Source organism: Spermophilus citellus, assembly GCF_964194105.1.
Source record: "Spermophilus citellus genome assembly, chromosome: 4".
Classification (NCBI taxonomy): Eukaryota; Metazoa; Chordata; class Mammalia; order Rodentia; family Sciuridae; genus Spermophilus; species Spermophilus citellus.
The window spans coordinates 136,229,804-136,248,071 of record NC_138185.1 but is presented as its reverse complement, the minus strand read 5'-3'; the positions used below and the strand labels follow the sequence as shown (position 1 = coordinate 136,248,071).

At 48.3% G+C, this 18,268-nt stretch overlaps 2 protein-coding genes across 19 annotated transcripts in view; one reads left to right on the top strand and one right to left on the bottom strand.

The window, feature by feature from the left end:
• STARD9 (StAR related lipid transfer domain containing 9) overlaps nt 1-13,250 on the top strand; it is a 168,849-nt gene extending 155,599 nt beyond the window's left edge. For 7 of the 14 annotated variants that reach the window (XM_081289596.1, XM_081289593.1, XM_081289591.1 and 4 more), the window contains 6 exons: nt 51-160; nt 389-453; nt 643-845; nt 1,101-1,198; nt 1,362-1,520; nt 1,986-3,449. In XM_081289596.1, coding sequence (XP_081145722.1) covers nt 51-160; nt 389-453; nt 643-845; nt 1,101-1,198; nt 1,362-1,520; nt 1,986-2,087 — 737 coding nt within the window. In that variant the 3' untranslated portion in view covers nt 2,088-3,449. Of the gene's footprint in view, nt 1-50; nt 161-388; nt 454-642; nt 846-1,100; nt 1,199-1,361; nt 1,521-1,985; nt 3,450-11,648; nt 11,782-13,112 lie in introns of those variants that run through there. The other 7 variants (XM_081289589.1, XM_081289590.1, XR_014021416.1 and 4 more) reach the window with 6 other exon arrangements.
• On the bottom strand, nt 4,950-18,251 carry CDAN1 (codanin 1). Of its 5 annotated transcripts, none has more exons than XM_081289606.1 (28): nt 18,048-18,251; nt 17,333-17,817; nt 16,906-17,109; nt 16,520-16,689; nt 16,281-16,385; nt 16,111-16,189; nt 15,604-15,724; nt 15,303-15,412; nt 14,758-14,847; nt 13,996-14,071; nt 13,199-13,404; nt 12,719-12,839; nt 12,440-12,586; nt 12,116-12,282; nt 11,687-11,774; nt 11,383-11,472; nt 11,154-11,208; nt 10,814-10,947; nt 10,628-10,731; nt 9,939-10,097; nt 9,526-9,589; nt 9,264-9,342; nt 8,936-9,084; nt 7,728-7,835; nt 7,543-7,606; nt 7,227-7,408; nt 5,949-6,056; nt 4,950-5,286 (listed from the first exon to the last, which is right to left on the bottom strand). In XM_081289606.1, the coding sequence occupies exons 1-28, from the start codon at nt 18,135-18,137 to the stop codon at nt 5,161-5,163; spliced, it is 3,681 nt and encodes a 1,226-aa protein (XP_081145732.1). In that variant the 5' UTR covers nt 18,138-18,251; the 3' UTR covers nt 4,950-5,160. The 5 variants fall into 5 exon arrangements, 4 of the variants coding, with proteins under 4 accessions (XP_081145732.1, XP_081145731.1, XP_081145733.1 ...); XM_081289605.1 differs by having other exon boundaries at nt 16,906-17,112; nt 18,048-18,182; XM_081289607.1 differs by lacking the exon at nt 5,949-6,056 and having other exon boundaries at nt 16,906-17,112.
• Nucleotides 18,252-18,268: the final 17 nt, after the last annotated feature.

Here is an 18,268-nt window from a genome sequence, read left to right as displayed (position 1 = left end):
GAGGCCCTGACATTCAGTGCTATCCCAGAACCTCCACCTCTTTATTGTAGGCTATAGAACCTCCTCGGGCAATTGCCGCTGTTTTCCATCCAGCCCATCCAGCTTCTCCTCTTCTTACCAGGATTTGGCCAAACACATGGTAGATACTTCCATGGCTGATGTGAGTATTTGCTCCCACTCTTCCCCATCACTGCTTTAGCCAGACCTCTGCTAGGTGGGGAGGAAGAGGAAAAGAGCTGGGCAAATGAGGGCCACCAAGGCTTGTAGACTTCTTCAGTGATTTGCCATCTTGAAAAATGTATATTTATTAAACACTGATCAGAAAGTTGAACCTAGAGGCTGGGATATACTGTGCCTACTAATTTGGTTATGGCCGCTCTGTCCCCAGGTAATGGCTGCTTGTTCCAATAATCTACACAATCTCTTCAGCCGCCAAGCAACAGCTGGCTGGAAGTAAGTTTCTTTGCAGTGTTCTTGATCCTAACCCTGTTGTCCTGCTTGGCTTCTCTTCTCCTTCCCCTTCTCCACCTTGCCTTCCTGGAGTCTCTTAACCTGATTTCCTCCTTTGTATCTTAGGAAACCTCTTAAAAAAAAAAAAACAACTCTTAATTTTTCCTCTTTCCAATCCTTGGTGTCCCTTAGCTATCAGGGTGAAGAGCAGGAGGTGCACCTTTACTATAAGGAGTTTTCTTCTACTCGGCATGGCTTCCTAGGGGCAGGTGTGGTGTCCCAGCCACTATCTCATGTATGGGCAGCTGTGAGTGACCCTACCCTGTGGCCCCTGTATCACAAGCCCATTCAGACAGCAAGGCTACATCAGCGGGTGAACAAGAGCATCAGCCTAGGTGAGCCCAAGGGAGGGAGGCTCCCATGGGGCCTGGTTTCTGGTGTGTCCCATGATCTCTGGCCAGGGGACAGAGGCAGAGGGTTGGAGGCAGCCTTGTTGAGAGACCAGATACTTAGCCTACTTCCAGATTGTTTATCCAAGATTTCATTGGATGTCAAGTCATAGGATGAAGGGGAGGTTCCTAGGCTAAAGAAGACTTGGGACTAGATCTGTCAATGGGCCTCCTGACTCTGCTTTACCTCCACCCCTCCAGTGTACTTGGTGTGCGATACCACCGTGTGTGCACTGAAGCAACCACGGGATTTCTGTTGTGTCTGCGTGGAAGCCAAAGAGGTGCCTGCCTTGCTGGTGGTAATCTATGGGAATTGGTTTCTCTGGTGGGGATGAGGGCAAATTGCGGCTGGGTCTAGGTCATGGGTGGCTTCAAGGCAAGACCAGTGTTGACTTCTACTATACTAATTACACTTGAGCCTGTTCCTGTTTTTTCCTCATTACATAACATCTCTGTCTGCAGGGGCACCTGTCTATCATGGCAGTTCAGTCTGTATATGACACATCCATGCCAAGACCCAACAGAAAAATGGTCCGAGGGGAAATACTGCCCAGTGCCTGGATCCTGCAGCCTGTCACCATGGAAGGGAAAGAAATTACCAGAGTCATTTACTTGGCACAGGTGATATAGAGCTAGTAGCCAGCCTTGTAACATACTTGGGACCTCTTTGTCTAGCTGTGTTCTAAAAAAATGTGGCCAGGAACTTCTTGGGTTCAAAGTAAAGGAGTCAGTGGAGAATCAGAGAGGAAGGAATGAGTGTTGTCAGCTGAAGTTGCTAGTATCAGAGTCTAGTAGTAACCTACATCTTGTGGTTGTCCCCAGGGTCCTTAGAAGACATATCATTGCAAGGTAAAAGCAGCAGCCTCAGCAGAGCAAAATCATTATTCATAGATAGAGTTCAAGTCCAAATGGGAGTGGAACTGAACCAATCAGTGGGAGGTGAAGAGCAGAGCCCAGGGGTCTTAGACACCAAGCCAGTGGAGTCTGGGGTGAATCTCCCATCACCTCATCCCAGGTGCTTGGGGCTAGAGTGGCCCTGGCACCTCCAGCTGTTTGTACCTTCATCTCTTCCCTTTCTGCTTTCAGGTAGAACTGGGTGCACCAGGCTTCCCGCCTCATCTCCTGAGCTCCTTCATTAAGCAGCAACCACTGGTTGTGGCCAGGCTAGCTTCCTTCCTTGGTAGTTAGCACCACACCAGTGAGATGGTGCTGCTGAGATGCAGGCCCAGGATGCTCCAGAAATGCTATGGCTGCTCCTCCTTAACTGTTAGCAACCTGAGATGAGAAGAAACTGAGGCTACCTGTAGTGACAGACTACACAGATAGCACTAGCCCAGAGTTGCCAGGAAAGCCCTGTCTCAGTACTCAAGTCACCTCTGCAGAACAAGAAGCCTGAGCTCCTGGCCCTCGCTGTCCAGAGAGAATGAAGTTCAACTCACTTTTTGGATTTCTCACCTTTATTTCTCATCTCTGGGACTATGACACAGGCCTCTCAAGGACCAGAGTTGGGCATAATCAGCAGAGCTGGGGAACTGCAGTGCTTTGGCAAGATGCCTTCTTAGTTCGGCCCAGCCCTCAGGCTGATGGGAAGGCAAGCAGGCACTGGCCAAGACTCCACTCTGGAGCTGCCTCCAGTGTTCAGCTCAACCGCGTAGAATATCACAAAGGACCAGAACAGAAAAAAGGCTTAAAAAATCAGCTGCACAAATCACAACACAGACTCAGAATCTTTTCTCCAAATACTATTCATTTTTGCTTTTTCCCCCCTCCCTTTCCTAGGAGCGGATATTTGGGTCTTTGCAGCAGTCAGGAGTGTTAAGCACTGCTGCTTCTGAGCACTTCAGGGCTCAGGAAGATGGGAGAGCAGCGTAGACACAGCCTGGACAGATTTCAGGTTGGGATGTGGGCCCTGGCCCTTTAAGGACTGGTGGTGGGTGGGGGTAGCCAGATGATTGCTACTGACAAGGCAAGAGGGATTTCAATGAGATTAAAAAATGACCTCTGAAGAAGGAAGATAAATGAACTGGAAGAGGAGGTAAGCAGTTTGTCAGGAGGAAACTTGATTGCAGAGACCTTACCTTCCCTTACCCGGAGGTGAGTCCCTTGAGCTACTGCTCTGGCCCTACCAATTCTAGGATGGATGAAGGGTGGATTCAGTTTTCTTGTAACTTAGCCTGGCTGAATTTGAGCTCTGAAGATTCTGTATTTTACCTAGAGGTGACAGGGACGGGAGAAATTCCCATTTAATTTTCTTGCCCCAAATTTTGGTAAAAGAGGATAATTGTATGGGGATTGAGATGTGGTTAAAAGGGTAAATTTCTGTACAGTGCAGCAAAGAGTTGCTTTTCTGAAAATGTAGGGTTTCCTTTTTCTCTTACCTCAGATTAAGTTATATTGTTTTTATAATATGCTTTTAAGCTTATTTTTCAGTTATTTTTTTAACAGCGTATATATGTAGGACCCTAATTTATGTATTCTTCCCCTCTTCCTAAAATTGTTGACCAAAAAAAAGGTCAGAACATTTATAAATTAAAAGTCCCACGCGGGGGTGCTGGGTTCAACTCAGTACCACATAAAAATCAAATAAAGGTATTATGTCCAACTACAACAAAATATTTAAAAATTAAAAAAAAAAAAAGTCCCATGCAGAGCCAGGAACCAGTAACACACCTGTAATCCCAGCAGTTTGGGAGGCTGAGGCAGAAGGATTGCAACGCTAGCCTCAGCAACTTAGTGAGACCATCTTTAAAAATAAAAATAAATCCCATGTGGGAGGCATGGTTCAGTGGTATGCTCTGTGCCTAGTGTGGATGGATGAAGTGTCCTGAGTTTGATCTCCAGTACCAAAAATCAAAACCACTTTTTCAAATTCCCAAGCATTCAGAAAAGACTAGACTTCCCATGGCTTGGGAGGCTAAGGCAAGGCTCTAAAGCAACTTAGTGAGATCCTGTCTCAAAAAAGGGCTGGGGATGGGGCTCAGTGGTTAAGTGACCTTGGGTTTAATCCCTGGTACTGATCTAAAAAAAAAAAAAATATTGGATTAGGAAAGAAGGTTCAGATAAAGAAACTTTAAGGCATGGACTGATAAACAATATTGGGGAGAAGTAGGACTGAGAAACACTCCTATTTTTCAATGTTGATGTGACTTCCCTGTTTTGTACATGGGGCTCCCTCTAGCCCAGAGAATCTTACCCTTTCTTGGGTTTGAGACCTTTCTGATAGCTACGAATTTTTCCCCTAAGAAACGTTGGAAAGCCACTTAGCAAGAGCTAAATCCCCTCTCCTTCCCCCAGCAGAGCCTGGGTGTTACTTCCCAGGAATTAACTTAATGCATATTATCAAAGTTTATAATTATCAAGACCACATCTCTTATAAAATGAACTTTTACAATTATAAAAGTTTATAATTATATTAGGCTGCTCGTGCTCTGAGACATTCTGAGCCAAATCAGACACGATAGCCCTAACAAAACAACGTCGCAAAAGCTGCCTCACCATGTAGTGCAACGGAACATCTTGTGAATGGAACCTGCACAATGCCCTAAATGTCTAAACTTTCCGAGGGAGTTGCACAGGAGATGATACTGCATTTCAGGGGTGTGAGATGATCTTGCTGCTTGAATATGCAGGTGTTACTTAGAGGTCATAACTCCCAACTCAAGGCCCACCTGCCAAAGGGGAAAAACAGGCAAGAACAGTCATCAAACCTTTGTTAAAACAGTTTATTCTTTTTTGCTTCCCTGTGCATGTCCCCGAACAGACCAAGTCTGAAGTGTCACTACCTGCACAGGGGTGAAGTCCAGGGTGATGCCAGGTTACAGTTGGGCAAGTCCTACCTAATCTGTTGTGCATATTTAACATGGCAGTCCAGGTTTTAACTTAACAAGTTAGGCAGAAGTCATTCAACTCTGTCATGATTTCTCAGAACCACAAAGTTTTGAGAGATCTGAGATAGCAGCAAGTGAGGTCTGAATCCTGTATTGACCAGCCCACACTCCTCATTTCATTTCGCATCCATGTGGCAAATGTCAGCTCTTCAGCTCCTGGGTTAGAGTTAGTGGCTGTTTCTTCCTCTAGGATTCTGGTGGCAAGCCTGCAGTCTGTGGGATGCCCAGTAACCACATACTTCTCACCTGAGCAGGAAATCTGATCACAGACCTACCCCAGCAAGGGTTGCTGAGGGCTCTTGGGGCTCCACCTGAGGCACAGGCAGGATTCCAGGGTTCTGGTGAGACGCCCAAAACAGGGCCACTTCCCAGCCCTAGCTTTGGGCCAGCACTGTCCCCCTATTTGGCTGTACCAGTTCACAAGTTCTCCGCTGAAGTTCTGGCATGTGGGGCTCAGCTAGAAACAGGTTAAACAGTGTTGCTAGTTCTTCAGAGAAGTCCTGCAGTACGTAGAAAGGTGCGAGAAAAGGCAGACATGGAATTCTGGACACATCCACCCTTTCTAAAGATCAGTCTCTAGCTAATTGGTGAGTAGACAACAACCTGGCGCACAGCTGATGTTTCATCTTGAAATTATTAGTTCTGTTTTTTTTTTTTTGGAGGGGGACAGTGGGAGTACCGGGGATTGAATTCATTGAGCCACATCCCCAGCCCTGTTTTATATTTTAGTTAGAGGCAGGGGCTTAGTGCTTTGCTTTTTACTGAGGCTGGCTTTGAACTCACAATCCTCCCGCTTCAGCCTCTCAGGCCATTGGGATTACAGGAGTATGCCACCATGCCCGGCATTATTTTAAGGATGAAAAAAACTACATTAACTAGTAACTGAGTCCAGGTTATTCTGATGAGAAAGACCTATATATACTGTACCATCCTGCTTTCCACCTGCCTGCCTTCCCTCACAACAAGCCCCTCATACAGCGGCCAGCGGCCACTCAGATCTGAAGATCAACTATAACAGCTACTCCTCAATTATAGGGTTGTCCTGAAGACACTTTACAGATATCCACTTAGCTTTGGTTCCATCACTTTGCCCCATTTCAGGATAAATGGGACATAGGACACCTGATATCTTTATTTAAAACAAGGGATGAGGACTTCTTACCCCAGGCCACTGGGCCTCATGAAGGCTGCCTAGGCAGGCTTCTATCTCCATCCGTCCCATCAGACCTTTCTCTACGAGCTCCCGAAGTAAGAAGAGCAGCAGGTCCCACTGCAAAACACACCATGGGGAAGCTCAGCATTTCGAGGACTATATAGTTACCCTGATTAGTACAAACTGAAATCTAAAGGGCAGATTTCAGAGAAATGGAAGCTCGAGACAAGCATAGGGAGTCCCATTTCAACATGGAATAGGAATAAAGGAAACAAATTCACTCCACAAACTTTATCCTAAAGAATTAAAGTCAGCATACTATAGCAATACATGCACATCTATAGTATCACAATAGCCAAACTATGGAGCCAGCCTGTATGATCATCAATGAATGAATAGATAAATGTGATACACACAGTGGTGTCTATTCAACCATAAAAAGGTTGCAGGAAAATGGATGGAACTTGAGAACGTTATATCAAGTGATATAAGCCAAACTCAGAAAAGTCAAGAGTTGTGTTTTTTCTCATATGTGGAAGCTAGAGAGGGAAAAGAAAAGTTGGTGGGGTAGGAAAATCCCATGAAAATCAAAGAGATCAGTAAAGGGACCAGGGGGAAGGAAGGAAAGAGGAAATAAAAAATATGCAAGATGTATTCTGCTGTCTATCCTATTCTCTACTATCCCCCCTCCCCTCCCCTCAGGGTTTTACAAAATTACATATAAGAGGAAATGAGGGGTAAGAGAAGAATAATACAAGTGGAAGAAATGATTTACAGTAGAGGGGGTAGAGAGAGAAAAGGGGAGGGGAGGGGGGATAGTAGAGAATAGGATAGACAGCAGAATACATCAGACACTAGAATGGCAATATGTAAATCAATGGAAGTGTAACTGATGTGATACAGCAATCTGTATACGGGGTAAAAATGGGAGTTCATAACCCACTTGAATCAAACTGTGAAATATGATATATTAAGAACTATGTAATGTTTTGAACGACCAACAATAAAAAAAAAATGCAAGAAAAGGAAAGGAAAAAACAGCTCCCTAATACTATCAAAATAAGACTACAGAAGACTAAGAAGCTTTCCTATTCTCACCAGGCCTAATCTCAGAAACTCGGGAGACTGAGGCAGGAGGTCTATAAGTTGGAGGCCAGCCTCAGCAATTTAGCTAGACCCTGTCTCAAAAGGACTGGGGATATAGCTAAAGCAGCCATGGGTTCAATCTTCAGTACAAAAAAAAAAAAAAAAAAAAAAAAGCTTTCCTACCTGCTACTTCTGACTCACCTCCCTTGGCCGAGTATCTGCCAGAAGCCCCACGTTTCTTGGGCTCAGTAGCAGCTGTAGTGGAACTGGACCTTGGAAGTCATCTTTCCACAGGGAAAGCAGCATGTGCAGAAGCCTTCGAGCCTGCCCTCGCTCCAGCCTGTGCTGTGGTGGAGGCCCTAGGACAGGGATCTGGTCTGCAACTATGGGACATGATGGAAGCCAAAGTTTTTAAAAATAGAGGCAGAAAAGAGATATGTCTAATCCTGCTTATACCCAACCTTGATTTTGAGGGGATATAGCAAGAGAGAAGGGGTTTGACAGAAAGGAACCATACCCAGGAGGGAAGCTAACTCCACAGAGCACTTTGCCAGATGCTGCTCAGCAGGTGGACACAGGAACTGAGAGAAAAAGGGACATGAACGTCATCCTTACTGCTATGAAGACTGTCCCTGGGACAGTGTGGCTCTACTTATAAGGCAACAGAAGACCCTTCTTCATGTAGCACATGACATGTCTCACCTGACGGCACCGTAGTGTCTGGCCCATTTGGCCTAGGAGCTGCTCCAGATGCTCTGGGGAAACACCCTCATCAGGGTCTCGGGGCCCAGCAGCCAGAGAGAGCACATCCTGCAGAGAACAGGATAAGACCTCATGCCAGGCTGGGACTAGGCTGCCAGAGAATTTGGATTGGGGTGGGGACCAGCCAGTAGAGTGAGTGAGAAGGAAAAGGAAAATCTGGTCCTGGGGGTGAAGCATCTGGACCAAGAGATCCCTGGAGCTGGGGTTCAGGTAGGACAATACAGCTAGGAGAAGCAACCATGTGGGTAACCCAAGAGGAAACAGATGAAGCAGATAAGCCAAAGGACAATGGGCTACCACAGAGCTTAAGAGACATTTTTCAACATGGGTCAAAACTAACCAACTCCTAGGGGGCATCTTACAGCATTTTGGGAAACTGTCCCATGACATACACAGTCTGAATGTTTTCTAACCCTCATGCTTCCATTTTCTCAGGTTTCAATACAAAAATCTGCCTACTGACAACCAGTATTTAGTGGTCATATGTCTTTTCCTCTCTCCCCTACATACTGTTAGTCACTGCTTCTTTGTCCTTATTCCACATCTTTATTCCTTGACCAAGGCCAGATAGTAAATACATTAGGTTTGCAAGTCATAAGATCTCTGTTCTAACTACTATGCCATTTTAACACAAACGCAACACGGACATTTGGTAAACAAATGGCTATAGCTGTGTTCCAATAAAACTTTATTTGCAAAAGTAAGTGGCAAGCACAGTTGGGCCCATTTTGCTGACCCTTACTCTAAAAAGTCTCTGAATTTTTCAAATCAAGTTAGGAGTACAGTTTATTCTTATTGCCTGTAACTAAACAAGCATTATGTCCCACGTAGAAGAACAGTACTGAATTGATATCCATAGCCATTTACCAGCTGCTCCCACTACAACCTGTATAATATAAATTTATATTAGATTTTCCTTCTTGCCCTTTTGGGTGATTCAGGTACTAAAGTCAGTAACATTAGAAAAACCATTTGATTCAGCTCTGCTCTACCTAATCCTATTCAGTAATGAAAGAAACAGAAACTAAACAGGTAACACATAAAGCTTCTATACAGAAATCCTGGAGCTGATGTGAGAAAGGAAAGAAACCAGCAACAGAGCAAGGAGAAGGAATGGGGAAGCCAAAGGGAGTAGGGTAGCTGTGTACTTTTATCTCGGAGATGAGGTGGGAGGGGAGGGGAGCGTGGTGCTCACAGGCGCGGGAGCAGCCCCTCCGCTCCCCCCAGGCAGCCGGTTCAGGACCCTGGGCTCGAAGCGTGCGACTCACAGCCGCTTTCACCTCCCTCCTAATCAGTGCTACAGGGCAGAGGGAGAACAGAAACAGGGTTATAGGAGTGCCCACCCAAGCTCACCATGCCAACCCATGTCCTTCACAGTTTCCAGATGGCTCTGAGTCTCTTCTCCCCAAACTGCCCAGCACCCTGCCAATCCACCTTTCCAAATCTGATTCAGTCCCCCACTTTCCCGGACCTAACCTGTAATGTTGGCCGACAGCCAGGCACATGCTTTTTCTGTTGCAAGCCCCACAGCTATGTTCTCTGCACTGCTTAGTACCTGTGACAGAAGAACTACAGAGTCAGGACAGAGAAGGGTTGGGTGCAATGATGGATACCAGAGTTCAGGACTAACTCCCCACCTTATAGCAGCTGCATACACAGCTACAGGTATGTACTCTTTCATGCATACACACACAAACACAACCACTGGTCTGCTAGCTCAGGCCTTATTCCTACGTACAGCTGCTGGGGTCTCCTCTGGAAGCAGTGCCCGCACAGCCCCAGGGCTCTTCCTTTGGCAGAACCTGAAAGACGGAGTTCAGTGAAGTCTATATATTTTAGCCTGAGCACACCCCAAATGCTCCAAACCCCTGACATGGGAGTCTCTACCTCAGACCCCTACCCTGCCCCAGATGCTGGAGGAAGAAAAAAGCCATTAGTCCTACAGCATTACATACTCTCTCAATTCAACATTTGGACTTTGTGCCCAAAGATATGAACCTATAGAGAAGGGTAAAAAAGAACAGAAAATGGGGTGGAGAATAGAATAAAGGTTATGAGTGTGAAAGAAGAAAGAGTAGAAAGAGAACAGAAAAAAGCTAAGATAGGAGAGTAGAGGAGATGAAAGGGTCCAAATAGATTGGCATTTCTTACTCCCGCCCCTGGCTCAATGCCTGGGTCCCATGGGGACACAGCTGGGAACACAAGATCTCCAACAACTGGGCTGGATCTCCCCCTTTCTGTCCCTGTGTCACCCGCTGCTCCTGAAGAAGTGACTCTGCCTGGCGCACCAGATCTGCCACCAGCGTCGCCCTGCAGCAGGGACAGAGGGTTTTGGGGTAGTTGGAAGGGATGAGTTGGAAAGGGGCTGCAAATTCCAAGGAAATTTGGTCAGAACTACCTTCAAGGAATATTAGCAATTTCAGCCTTCCCTTTCCACCCACCCCACAGTTGACTTTCCTCAGTTTGACAAAAAGCCATTAAAAAGGACCAGACCTGGTGGCCTATAATTCCAAAGACTCAGGAGACTGAGGCAGAAAGATTGCAAATTCAAGGATAGCCTGGGCAACTTAATGATACCCTTTCTCAAAAACAGAAAGGGCTGGGGATATAGCTCAGCTGTAGAGCCCCTGGGTTCAATCCTCAATTACTACCACCACCACCACCACAACAAAAAAGTTAAAAGGAGGCTGAGGTGTACTCAGTGGTAGAGCACTTCCTTAGTGTGCACAAGGCCCGGGGTTGGATCCCCAGCAACACATGTGTGTGAGCACAAAAGAAAAAAAGGGAGTTAAGAGGGCAAATGGAAAGAGATTGAGAATAGGACCCTCACCCACTCTTACTTGATGTGTTTGACACAGTTTGAGCCAATTCTCTCTGCCACAAACTCCACAGTCCTGCGCAGGGAAGGTGGCTGGTTGTGGAAAAAGGCCTGGGCAAGCTGTGCCTAGGGAAGGAAGGAGCAGCCTCATGAGGGATTCCTTCTGCCTCCCCACACTGGGCAGTCTCTGCCCTCTCCCTATTCTTACCTGCAGCCCCTGGCTGGTCTGGGGAGCCTGGGCTCCCAGGCCAGTAGTGGTAGTGGGGGTGATTTTCCTCACGAAGCCCCCACTCCGTCCACTACTGCCTGAAACCCATGAAGCGAGCAGTTTCCGGAGCTCTCCTGCATCAGGAAAGTCTAAGGTATTAGTTTCAGAGTCCTCCTCACCCACTAAGAATGCAGTACTATAAGTACTTGTGGGATAAAGATATGGCACCTGGAGAGCCTCATGAAAGACCAAGGTATTGGGGAATCAGACCAATGCGGGTATCTGATAGGTACTCATGAAAGGACAGGCCAAGGACTGTTAAGGGGGATGGGATGCTCACCGATGTAGGGGCAGCAGATGTAGAGCAGCTGCTGATCCACCACAGGCACACTGTCCTGGGGGAGAAGAGGCCAGGGCTGGGAGAGCAGGCGAGCAGGTTTCCTTTCCTCCCCAGAATGCTCAGGGGTAGGACAGTCAGGAGATGTGTAAGGGTTGAACAACTACCACAGTCTGTCTTCTGCTGGGCCCTCCCAGACAGACCACATCTCTGGCTACACCCCAACACTCACCAAGCCATGCTCTGAAGCTGCCGTGTCCACCTCTAATGCATCCACTTGACCCTCTTCCAGAAAGAATAGATCCTCAGGGAATGTGGGAATCTGACAAGAGAGCAAGGCAGCCAAAGCTCCACCCAGCACTTCTGAGACTCACCACACCTCTGACCTCACCAGGGCCAAGAGGCAGCAGGGCCAAGTGGTGGTCCTCTGAAGAACCTTCATCTTTTGGCCCCTACCTTGGTCACACTCTAGTGCTCTTGTCCCCATCTCTACCACAGTAGTCACCATACCTCATCTGGACCCTCACTCTGCCCACCTGGAAGAGCCAGCCCAGGACAGCAAGCAGAAGCAGCTTGTTTAGGAAACACATCTCCCCTTCATTGTCCTGAGATAAGACCAAGCTCCTAAAAGGTAAATGGAGGGTGTGAACAGAATTCATGCAAAGGATGGAATGGAGTAATGGAAAGCTATCTCGGGGAAAGTGGTTCTCAAAAGCAGACATAAAACGGACTACATAGGCAACCAGGGTTGCCTTGGCAGCCCCTGCTATATGTATTCTCTCTTGGCTGGGCCATAGGAGAAAGGTAAACAATTGTCTAGTCTGTCTCTGTCAGTCAACCTCTGCCCTTCCTCCAAGGCTCAGCTATGGAACCACACATGAAGTTCACTATTTGATCCTCTTTATAAATAGGACTGAGCAATGTTCACACTTTCTTTTCTTGAGCCTTAGCCTTGCTTTACTCACCGATGTACATGCAGCAGGAGAGTAAAGATGCTCCGGTAATAGTCCAGCAAGGGGACAATGTGATCAGCAAAGGAAAGGAACTCCACCAGCCAGGGCACAGTGAGCACTGCCCGGCGGGCCCTCAGCCCCTGCTGCAGCAGAGCTCGAACATCCAGGACAGGAGGGACCTGGGAGAGCCAGGCTCAGTCAGTGATTGGCCCCTAGAAGGGGCTGGATGATGCCCTCTACCTGCCAGGTTTCCAGAATAGCCAAGGAAACCAGTCAACCTCTGTGCCTTGCTGGACCTCCCAGCTCCCTCCTTACCAGGTTCTCCCAATCATTCACCTGGCTCCTGAGGGCCAGAATGGAATCTTGAAGCTCACGGGTTGGGGGTGGTTCAGGGCCCCGGTATGGCAAGAAAGCCACAAAGCCCAGAAACTTGGCCAAAAGTCTGAGGCTAAGAAGCACCACAGCAAATTGCCTCCGTGCACCCTGCAAGGCACCAAGGGAAATAAAAGGTCCTAAGTATAAGCCTCCTAGAATAATTATAAATCTGTTGTCTTTGCACTTATCCCTTCCCTCGTAAGTCAGACCCTGTTTATTTCCCTTGTCCTGCTTTCTAACCTGCCAGTCTACATCTGACTCTCCATCTTCATCACCAGGCTCATGTTGAGGCAGGGCAAGGCCATTAAGTTCCCGTATCTTCAAGCTCAGACTATCCATGAGATGTTGATTAAACTGGAAGCTGAAGTGGGGGGTTGGGAAGCACAAAAAAAAAAAAAAAGAAAAGAAAAAAAAAGAAAGCCAAAGAAAAGAAAAAAAAAGTGCTAGAGGTGTAGGAAGAACTAGAATTGAGAGTATGTACCCCATACAAAAAAAGATCTACATGATAGATGGTGAGGCTGAGAAATAATGAAATTACCTACATGGGTGAAAGAATGAGAAATAAAATGAAGTTAGAAAGTGTGAGCTGAAAGGAGCCAGAGATCACTTACTTCTACTCTGTTATTTATTCCAGGCAAAGGAGAGAGAGTGATTTGCCCTTCTGGGAAGCCAAACCTCTCCCATCCTGACCCTGCCTTTGCAAGACACAGGGGAACTTACCTGCTGGCACTTAGGATGAAGTCCCTGAAGAAGCCTTGACAGCCTGGAAAGGTGGGGGGTGGACAGGGCCCCCCACTGCTCTGAGGAGCCACAAGTCGTTCCTGTAGCCGCCGCAGCCGCCCCATCTTGTCAGCTCCTAGCATACTCAACACATCTGGGGCCTCACCCAAGACAGTGCCCCCAGCACCACCAGGGCTCTGACACATCTGGGGTGATGGAAAGGAAGGAAATTGAAAACAAGTAAGTGAAAAGGACTGATCAAAATAAGCACAAAGTAATGAACATTTATGAAATGCCAACTCCATGTTAGGCACTTTGGACAGTTTTTGAGGGAGGAATTATATTCCTCTTCTAAAGGTGAAGAAACTGAAATTGCAAGTGTAACCATGTGCCTAGAATTGCTGGAGTTAGGATTTGAAGAGACCTGACTACTAAGCTCAGCTTTCTACCACAGCACCAAACAAGAAAAAGGAGGTAACATTTGAGGCCCACCTGGGCAACTTAGTGAGACCCTATTTCAAGATAAAAAAATAAAAGGGCTGGGGACATAGCTTAGTGGTAGAGCAGTCCTGGGTTCAATCCCCAGAACCACACACACACACAGAATGTAATAGATCAGGGAAGGGCAAAAGGTGCAGGGCACATCAGAGAGCATTCTGTTTTTTTCTCTGCCACCTGAGTTTAACTGTCACCTAAGGGCCTACTTGGCTATCCACACTGTCCAGGGTGCCATCCTTTACTTGGCTGCTTACAATACCCACAGTTTGCTGTAGATTAATTTCTTGACAAGCTATTACCTGGAGAAGTTGTTTTTGGAAAAGCCGTACAAAGTGGCTATGGCTGCAGGCTGCAGACAGTTGACCCATCATGGCTCTGAGGAACAAGAAGCAGGTGTAGAGTGTGTGGGAAGGAGGTAAGACAGACAAAGATCTGAGCAAGCAAGCCAATCCTCGGGCTTTTCAGCTGATTTACCAGGGACTTGAACAGACCTTTTCCAGAGCTGGCCTGCATAGGGGCATGGGAGAAGGTAAAGGACACCCTCAGCACTAAGATCCCTCAAGGCTAAAGATACACTTAACCAAACAAGAAATGCCACCTCTTGAATCTTCAGGCCACACTAAGTGCCAGTGTACTTCAAGACCAATATGGACTACAGGTATGTGGACCATATACCTTGACCACTTCAAGGTATGTGGTTAGAAAATACTCTTTCTGCAGCCTAGTCATCTATCTATGCAAAATTATCAGACGTGCCCAAATTAGAGGCGGAAGTCTAGCCAATGACTTGGTCCAAAATTCAAGCAACCTTGATTAAGAGCTTTGCACTTTCCCATTTGCCATTATAAAACAAGTGTAAGGCACTTCTGAGTGGAAGCAGCTGGAAAGAAATCCCTTTTGAGTAGAGACAGAGTTGTCAATAGCTAGAGACTAAGGAGGAGAAAAGAATATATAGCTTTGGGCTGGAAGGAGTGGTGGAAAGCTTTCTTCCAGTCAGCTTACCAAGCATCACTGAGATGCCATCAGAAGCAAGAAAAAGGGACCAGCATTTGAGTACCCACCTGATCCTACTGCCCAAGCCCTTCTCAAAATCCCAGCCGGGCTCCTCATGGCGATCTTCCCACTCTCGAAGAACCTCATAGAACACATCTCTGACAGACACATAAGAATACCCGATCAGCTGCAGCACAGCCATCTCTAACTCATTTCCAGTGAAGTATTCCCTAGTTTGGAAGACTGAGGACAGCCCTGTCCACAGTCCTTCCTTAAGCTCCAAAGTTCTTTATGTGATGGTAATGTTACAGACCCAGCAGCAGCACTCATTGGCCTCACATACATCCATGAGCAGTGAAAGTGAATCCTGGCATACTCCTGTCTGAGTAGTTTATACACCTGTGAGAGGGCTGTCAAACTCAAGGGTTCAAGTCCATGAGAACGAAACAGAATGAAACAACTGGCCCTCATGATGGCTGTTAATTAGAGCCTGGGGGTACTGACCTACTACTTGTTAGTGCCAGACTCCTATTTTCTATGAAAACAAGACAGCTGCCTATTACAGAGAAAATGTTGCCTTATTCCTTCCCTCAATATTCCCTTTCCATTTCACCTCTGTTTTTTAAAAGTATGAAAGGCTCGGTCACTGGAGAAGTTGGCACGATTGTCAGTTTCTGGCTGAAAGGAGACAGCTTGAGCCGAGGGTGGCATCGCCAGAGAGACCTAAAATATGGCAGAGACATCAGAAACTTTATAAAGCCTGTGGAAGTCATGCTCAGAAGACTTTACTCCCTTATTGTTACCCAGAATTAGCTCATATGACAATTAAGTGTCATGAGCAGATTGCCTGAATTCATGAAAGCTAGGAATGGTCAGGTCCAGGTTAGTAGTCATCTAAGCTGGGGTAACACTACCTTGGCAACACTGCCCTCGTAAGCAGCTCGAAGTCGGCCTTGAAGAGCTGGTGAGAAGCACAGTAGTCGTTCATTCTCAGCCAGCAGCTTTAAGGTCCCTTTGTCCAAGGAGGAAAGAACCCTACAGGGAGAAGAGCACAAATAACTGAGACTGAGATACAGACTGCAAACAGGAAGCAGGCACCCTATTAAAGTGTATTGGGAGCATGGAGCAGGTGTGTAAGTCCAGAAATGTACAGTAGGGTTACGGGTCAAAGACCAAGACAACAGAGGCAAAGGGCAAGGAAATTAGACCTTACAGTGCACAGATCAAGAGAGCAGGCCAGGAATATTAGCCATAAATCCAAAGGTCAGCTGTTGAGTACATTAGATTCTTTTAGGGGAGACAAACTCAACCTTGACACAAAATTATAGTTAGGATAAGGTCCAGGACCACTGTACCTGTTAAGTACAAGTATATAACCCAAGGGGTCAGAGAATCAGACAATTAAAATAAAGGAAACTCACTGAAATTGGTGCTCTAAAACCTGCACTGCAAAGAACACACAATCATGGATGCTCTGGAATAGTGGGCTTTCCAGGGAATCTAGAAAGATAGTAACAAACTGTTAATTAAGGGCTATCCCATCTGTAGTCTCCATTTCTAGAATATGAGGTATCTCACTGATGTAGAGCACCTTGACTCAGTTCAAGATCACTGTTCTTGGCAGCCACCATCCTTCGGGCAGTAAGGAGCTGAAAGACGAAGAAAAGCTCCAAGAAGAGGTTTGGGACCAGGTTCTCTGGATATAAAAAGAAATCCCTTAGTACTGGAACCATTCGGAGCCAAGGCTCAGTTTTACATGGCTCATTTAATTCTCTTATGCTGCAGTTCTACAAGTATCTCCATTGTAGCTCCCCTTGCTAGCTCTCTCACCAGCTATGCACGAGGAGTAGACAAGGGCTACCAGCTCCAGGCGCTGGGGGGAAGACACTCTGGCAGGGTCAGCAGGTTCTGCAGTGAGGCTTCCAGTCCGGCTGGGGAGGGAAGTTCCCAATTCTGGGGTGGGAGAGGCAGGGGTAGGTGACTGCTGCAGCTGTTTAGAGCTATGGGGATAGAGAGATCTCATGAGCAGTTAGCCTGGCTTTCCATACACATTCTCTCTCTCTCTCTCTCTCACACACACACTCCCTCCAGAGAAGACATTGACCAGCCCAGGAAACAAACCCAGAGTTCCCACGGGGAAATCAATTTCAAGGAAAAGCCCTGCAGGTCCCCCACAAGGGAGGAAGCTGACATCCCAGGGAGCGGCAAGGCCATACCGCTCCTTCCTGAGCATCTCCCGCTCCTCTTGCAGACTTCTGCACCCTGGGGGAAGGCCAAGGCCCCAAGGGCTAGTGTCCAGGGTTGAGGGTTGGGAACTGGGGACACAGCTGATTGGGGGTGAGGTGAAGCAGATCTTGGGCTTGGAGAGTGACCGCTCTTCGCTCACCGGAGTTGGGTTGATCCTGCGTGAAGGCTTCGTCCTGCTGAGAGTAGCCATAGGTTTTCCTCAAATTTCTATGTTCAAATAACGCCCACCCCCCCACAGCTGGGCCTCTTGCAAACAAACAAACAAAAAAAATCCCCTCACTATTATAGTTACCTCGCTCCCAACCTTCCAACCCTTCCCGAGCTCAGCTCTGATTTACAAACTTCCCTAGCAGAGGCTTCAGACCACCCATCTCCTCTGTTAGGGCTGGTTCTCACCCTGCAGGGCCGGGGGGAACCGAGCCTACGGGAGGGAACTCCTCCAGGTTGCTGAGGTTTGGTGGATCAGAGAGCGTGAGGCTGGGGGTACTGGGGCTACCAGAGCCCTTAAGCCTCCGGCCTCCGGGCCAGGACAGGCTCTCCCCGCCGACCCCCTCCTCTGGGACCCCGGGCGCACGGCCTCTCTCTCGGGCCGGCCCCGGACCCCGCCTCCTGCCCCCGCGGCGGGTCAGAGGGGCCTCAGCAGCGGTGCTCGGGGGCTCAGTCGTAGGAAAGAGCTGGCTGCGCGCCCCGCGGCCACCCCGCGGCTGGCCCCCCGGCCTCCCTGGCAAGGCTGCTGAGGCTCCTGGAGCCTTGGCTGGGGTTGGGGGGCCCTGCGGGAGGACGCGGCTACTCTGCTCCCTCAGGAAGTTGAGCAGGAACGGCACGAATTCCTTCCGTAGGGGCCGGAGTGAGTTCAGCACGGCCGCCTCCCCCGGGCTCTCCTGTGGAAGAAGCAGAGGTCGAGGGGAGAGAGGATCAGCTGCCAGCCCAGGTCCGGGGCAGCTGGGGCCGCAGGGCGCGCCTAGGGTGGGCGGCCCGGGCAGCGGCGCCCGGTCCGAGTGCACTCGGCCCGGGCTGGCAGCTAGGCACCTTAGAGGAAGGGATTGGAGAGGCAGTATCTCCCGCGGGAAGCCGATTCTGGTCAGCCCTGGGGGCGTGTCGGTGCTGTTACCTCCGAACTCTGGGTGCTGCGCGCGATCCACCGCACGGCGGCTGCGACCGACACCTCCTCTCGCAGAAGCGACTCCAAAACGGCCGCCATCCCGGTCGGGGCGCTCTGGGGCAACTGCGCAGGCGCCGGCGCGCCACGGGCGGCCTGGGAGGGGCGGGGCCGGAGGCGGGGAGCGACCGTTGGGCTGCAGGGCGCGGCGGGTGGGTCTTGTTCAGGCCTGC

Excerpts from the sequence above, each read along its gene's own strand:
- CDAN1 (XM_081289605.1), bottom strand. The coding sequence starts at position 18,137 with ATGGCGGCCGTTTTGGAGTCGCTTCTGCGAGAGGAGGTGTCGGTCGCA. Across the intron at positions 10,948-11,153 it reads CATCTGCTGCCCCTACATCG|GAGAGCTCCGGAAACTGCTC; the intron begins GTGAGCATCCCA and ends TTCCTGATGCAG. Across the intron at positions 10,732-10,813 it reads AGACCAGCCAGGGGCTGCAG|GCACAGCTTGCCCAGGCCTT; the intron begins GTAAGAATAGGG and ends TTCCTTCCCTAG.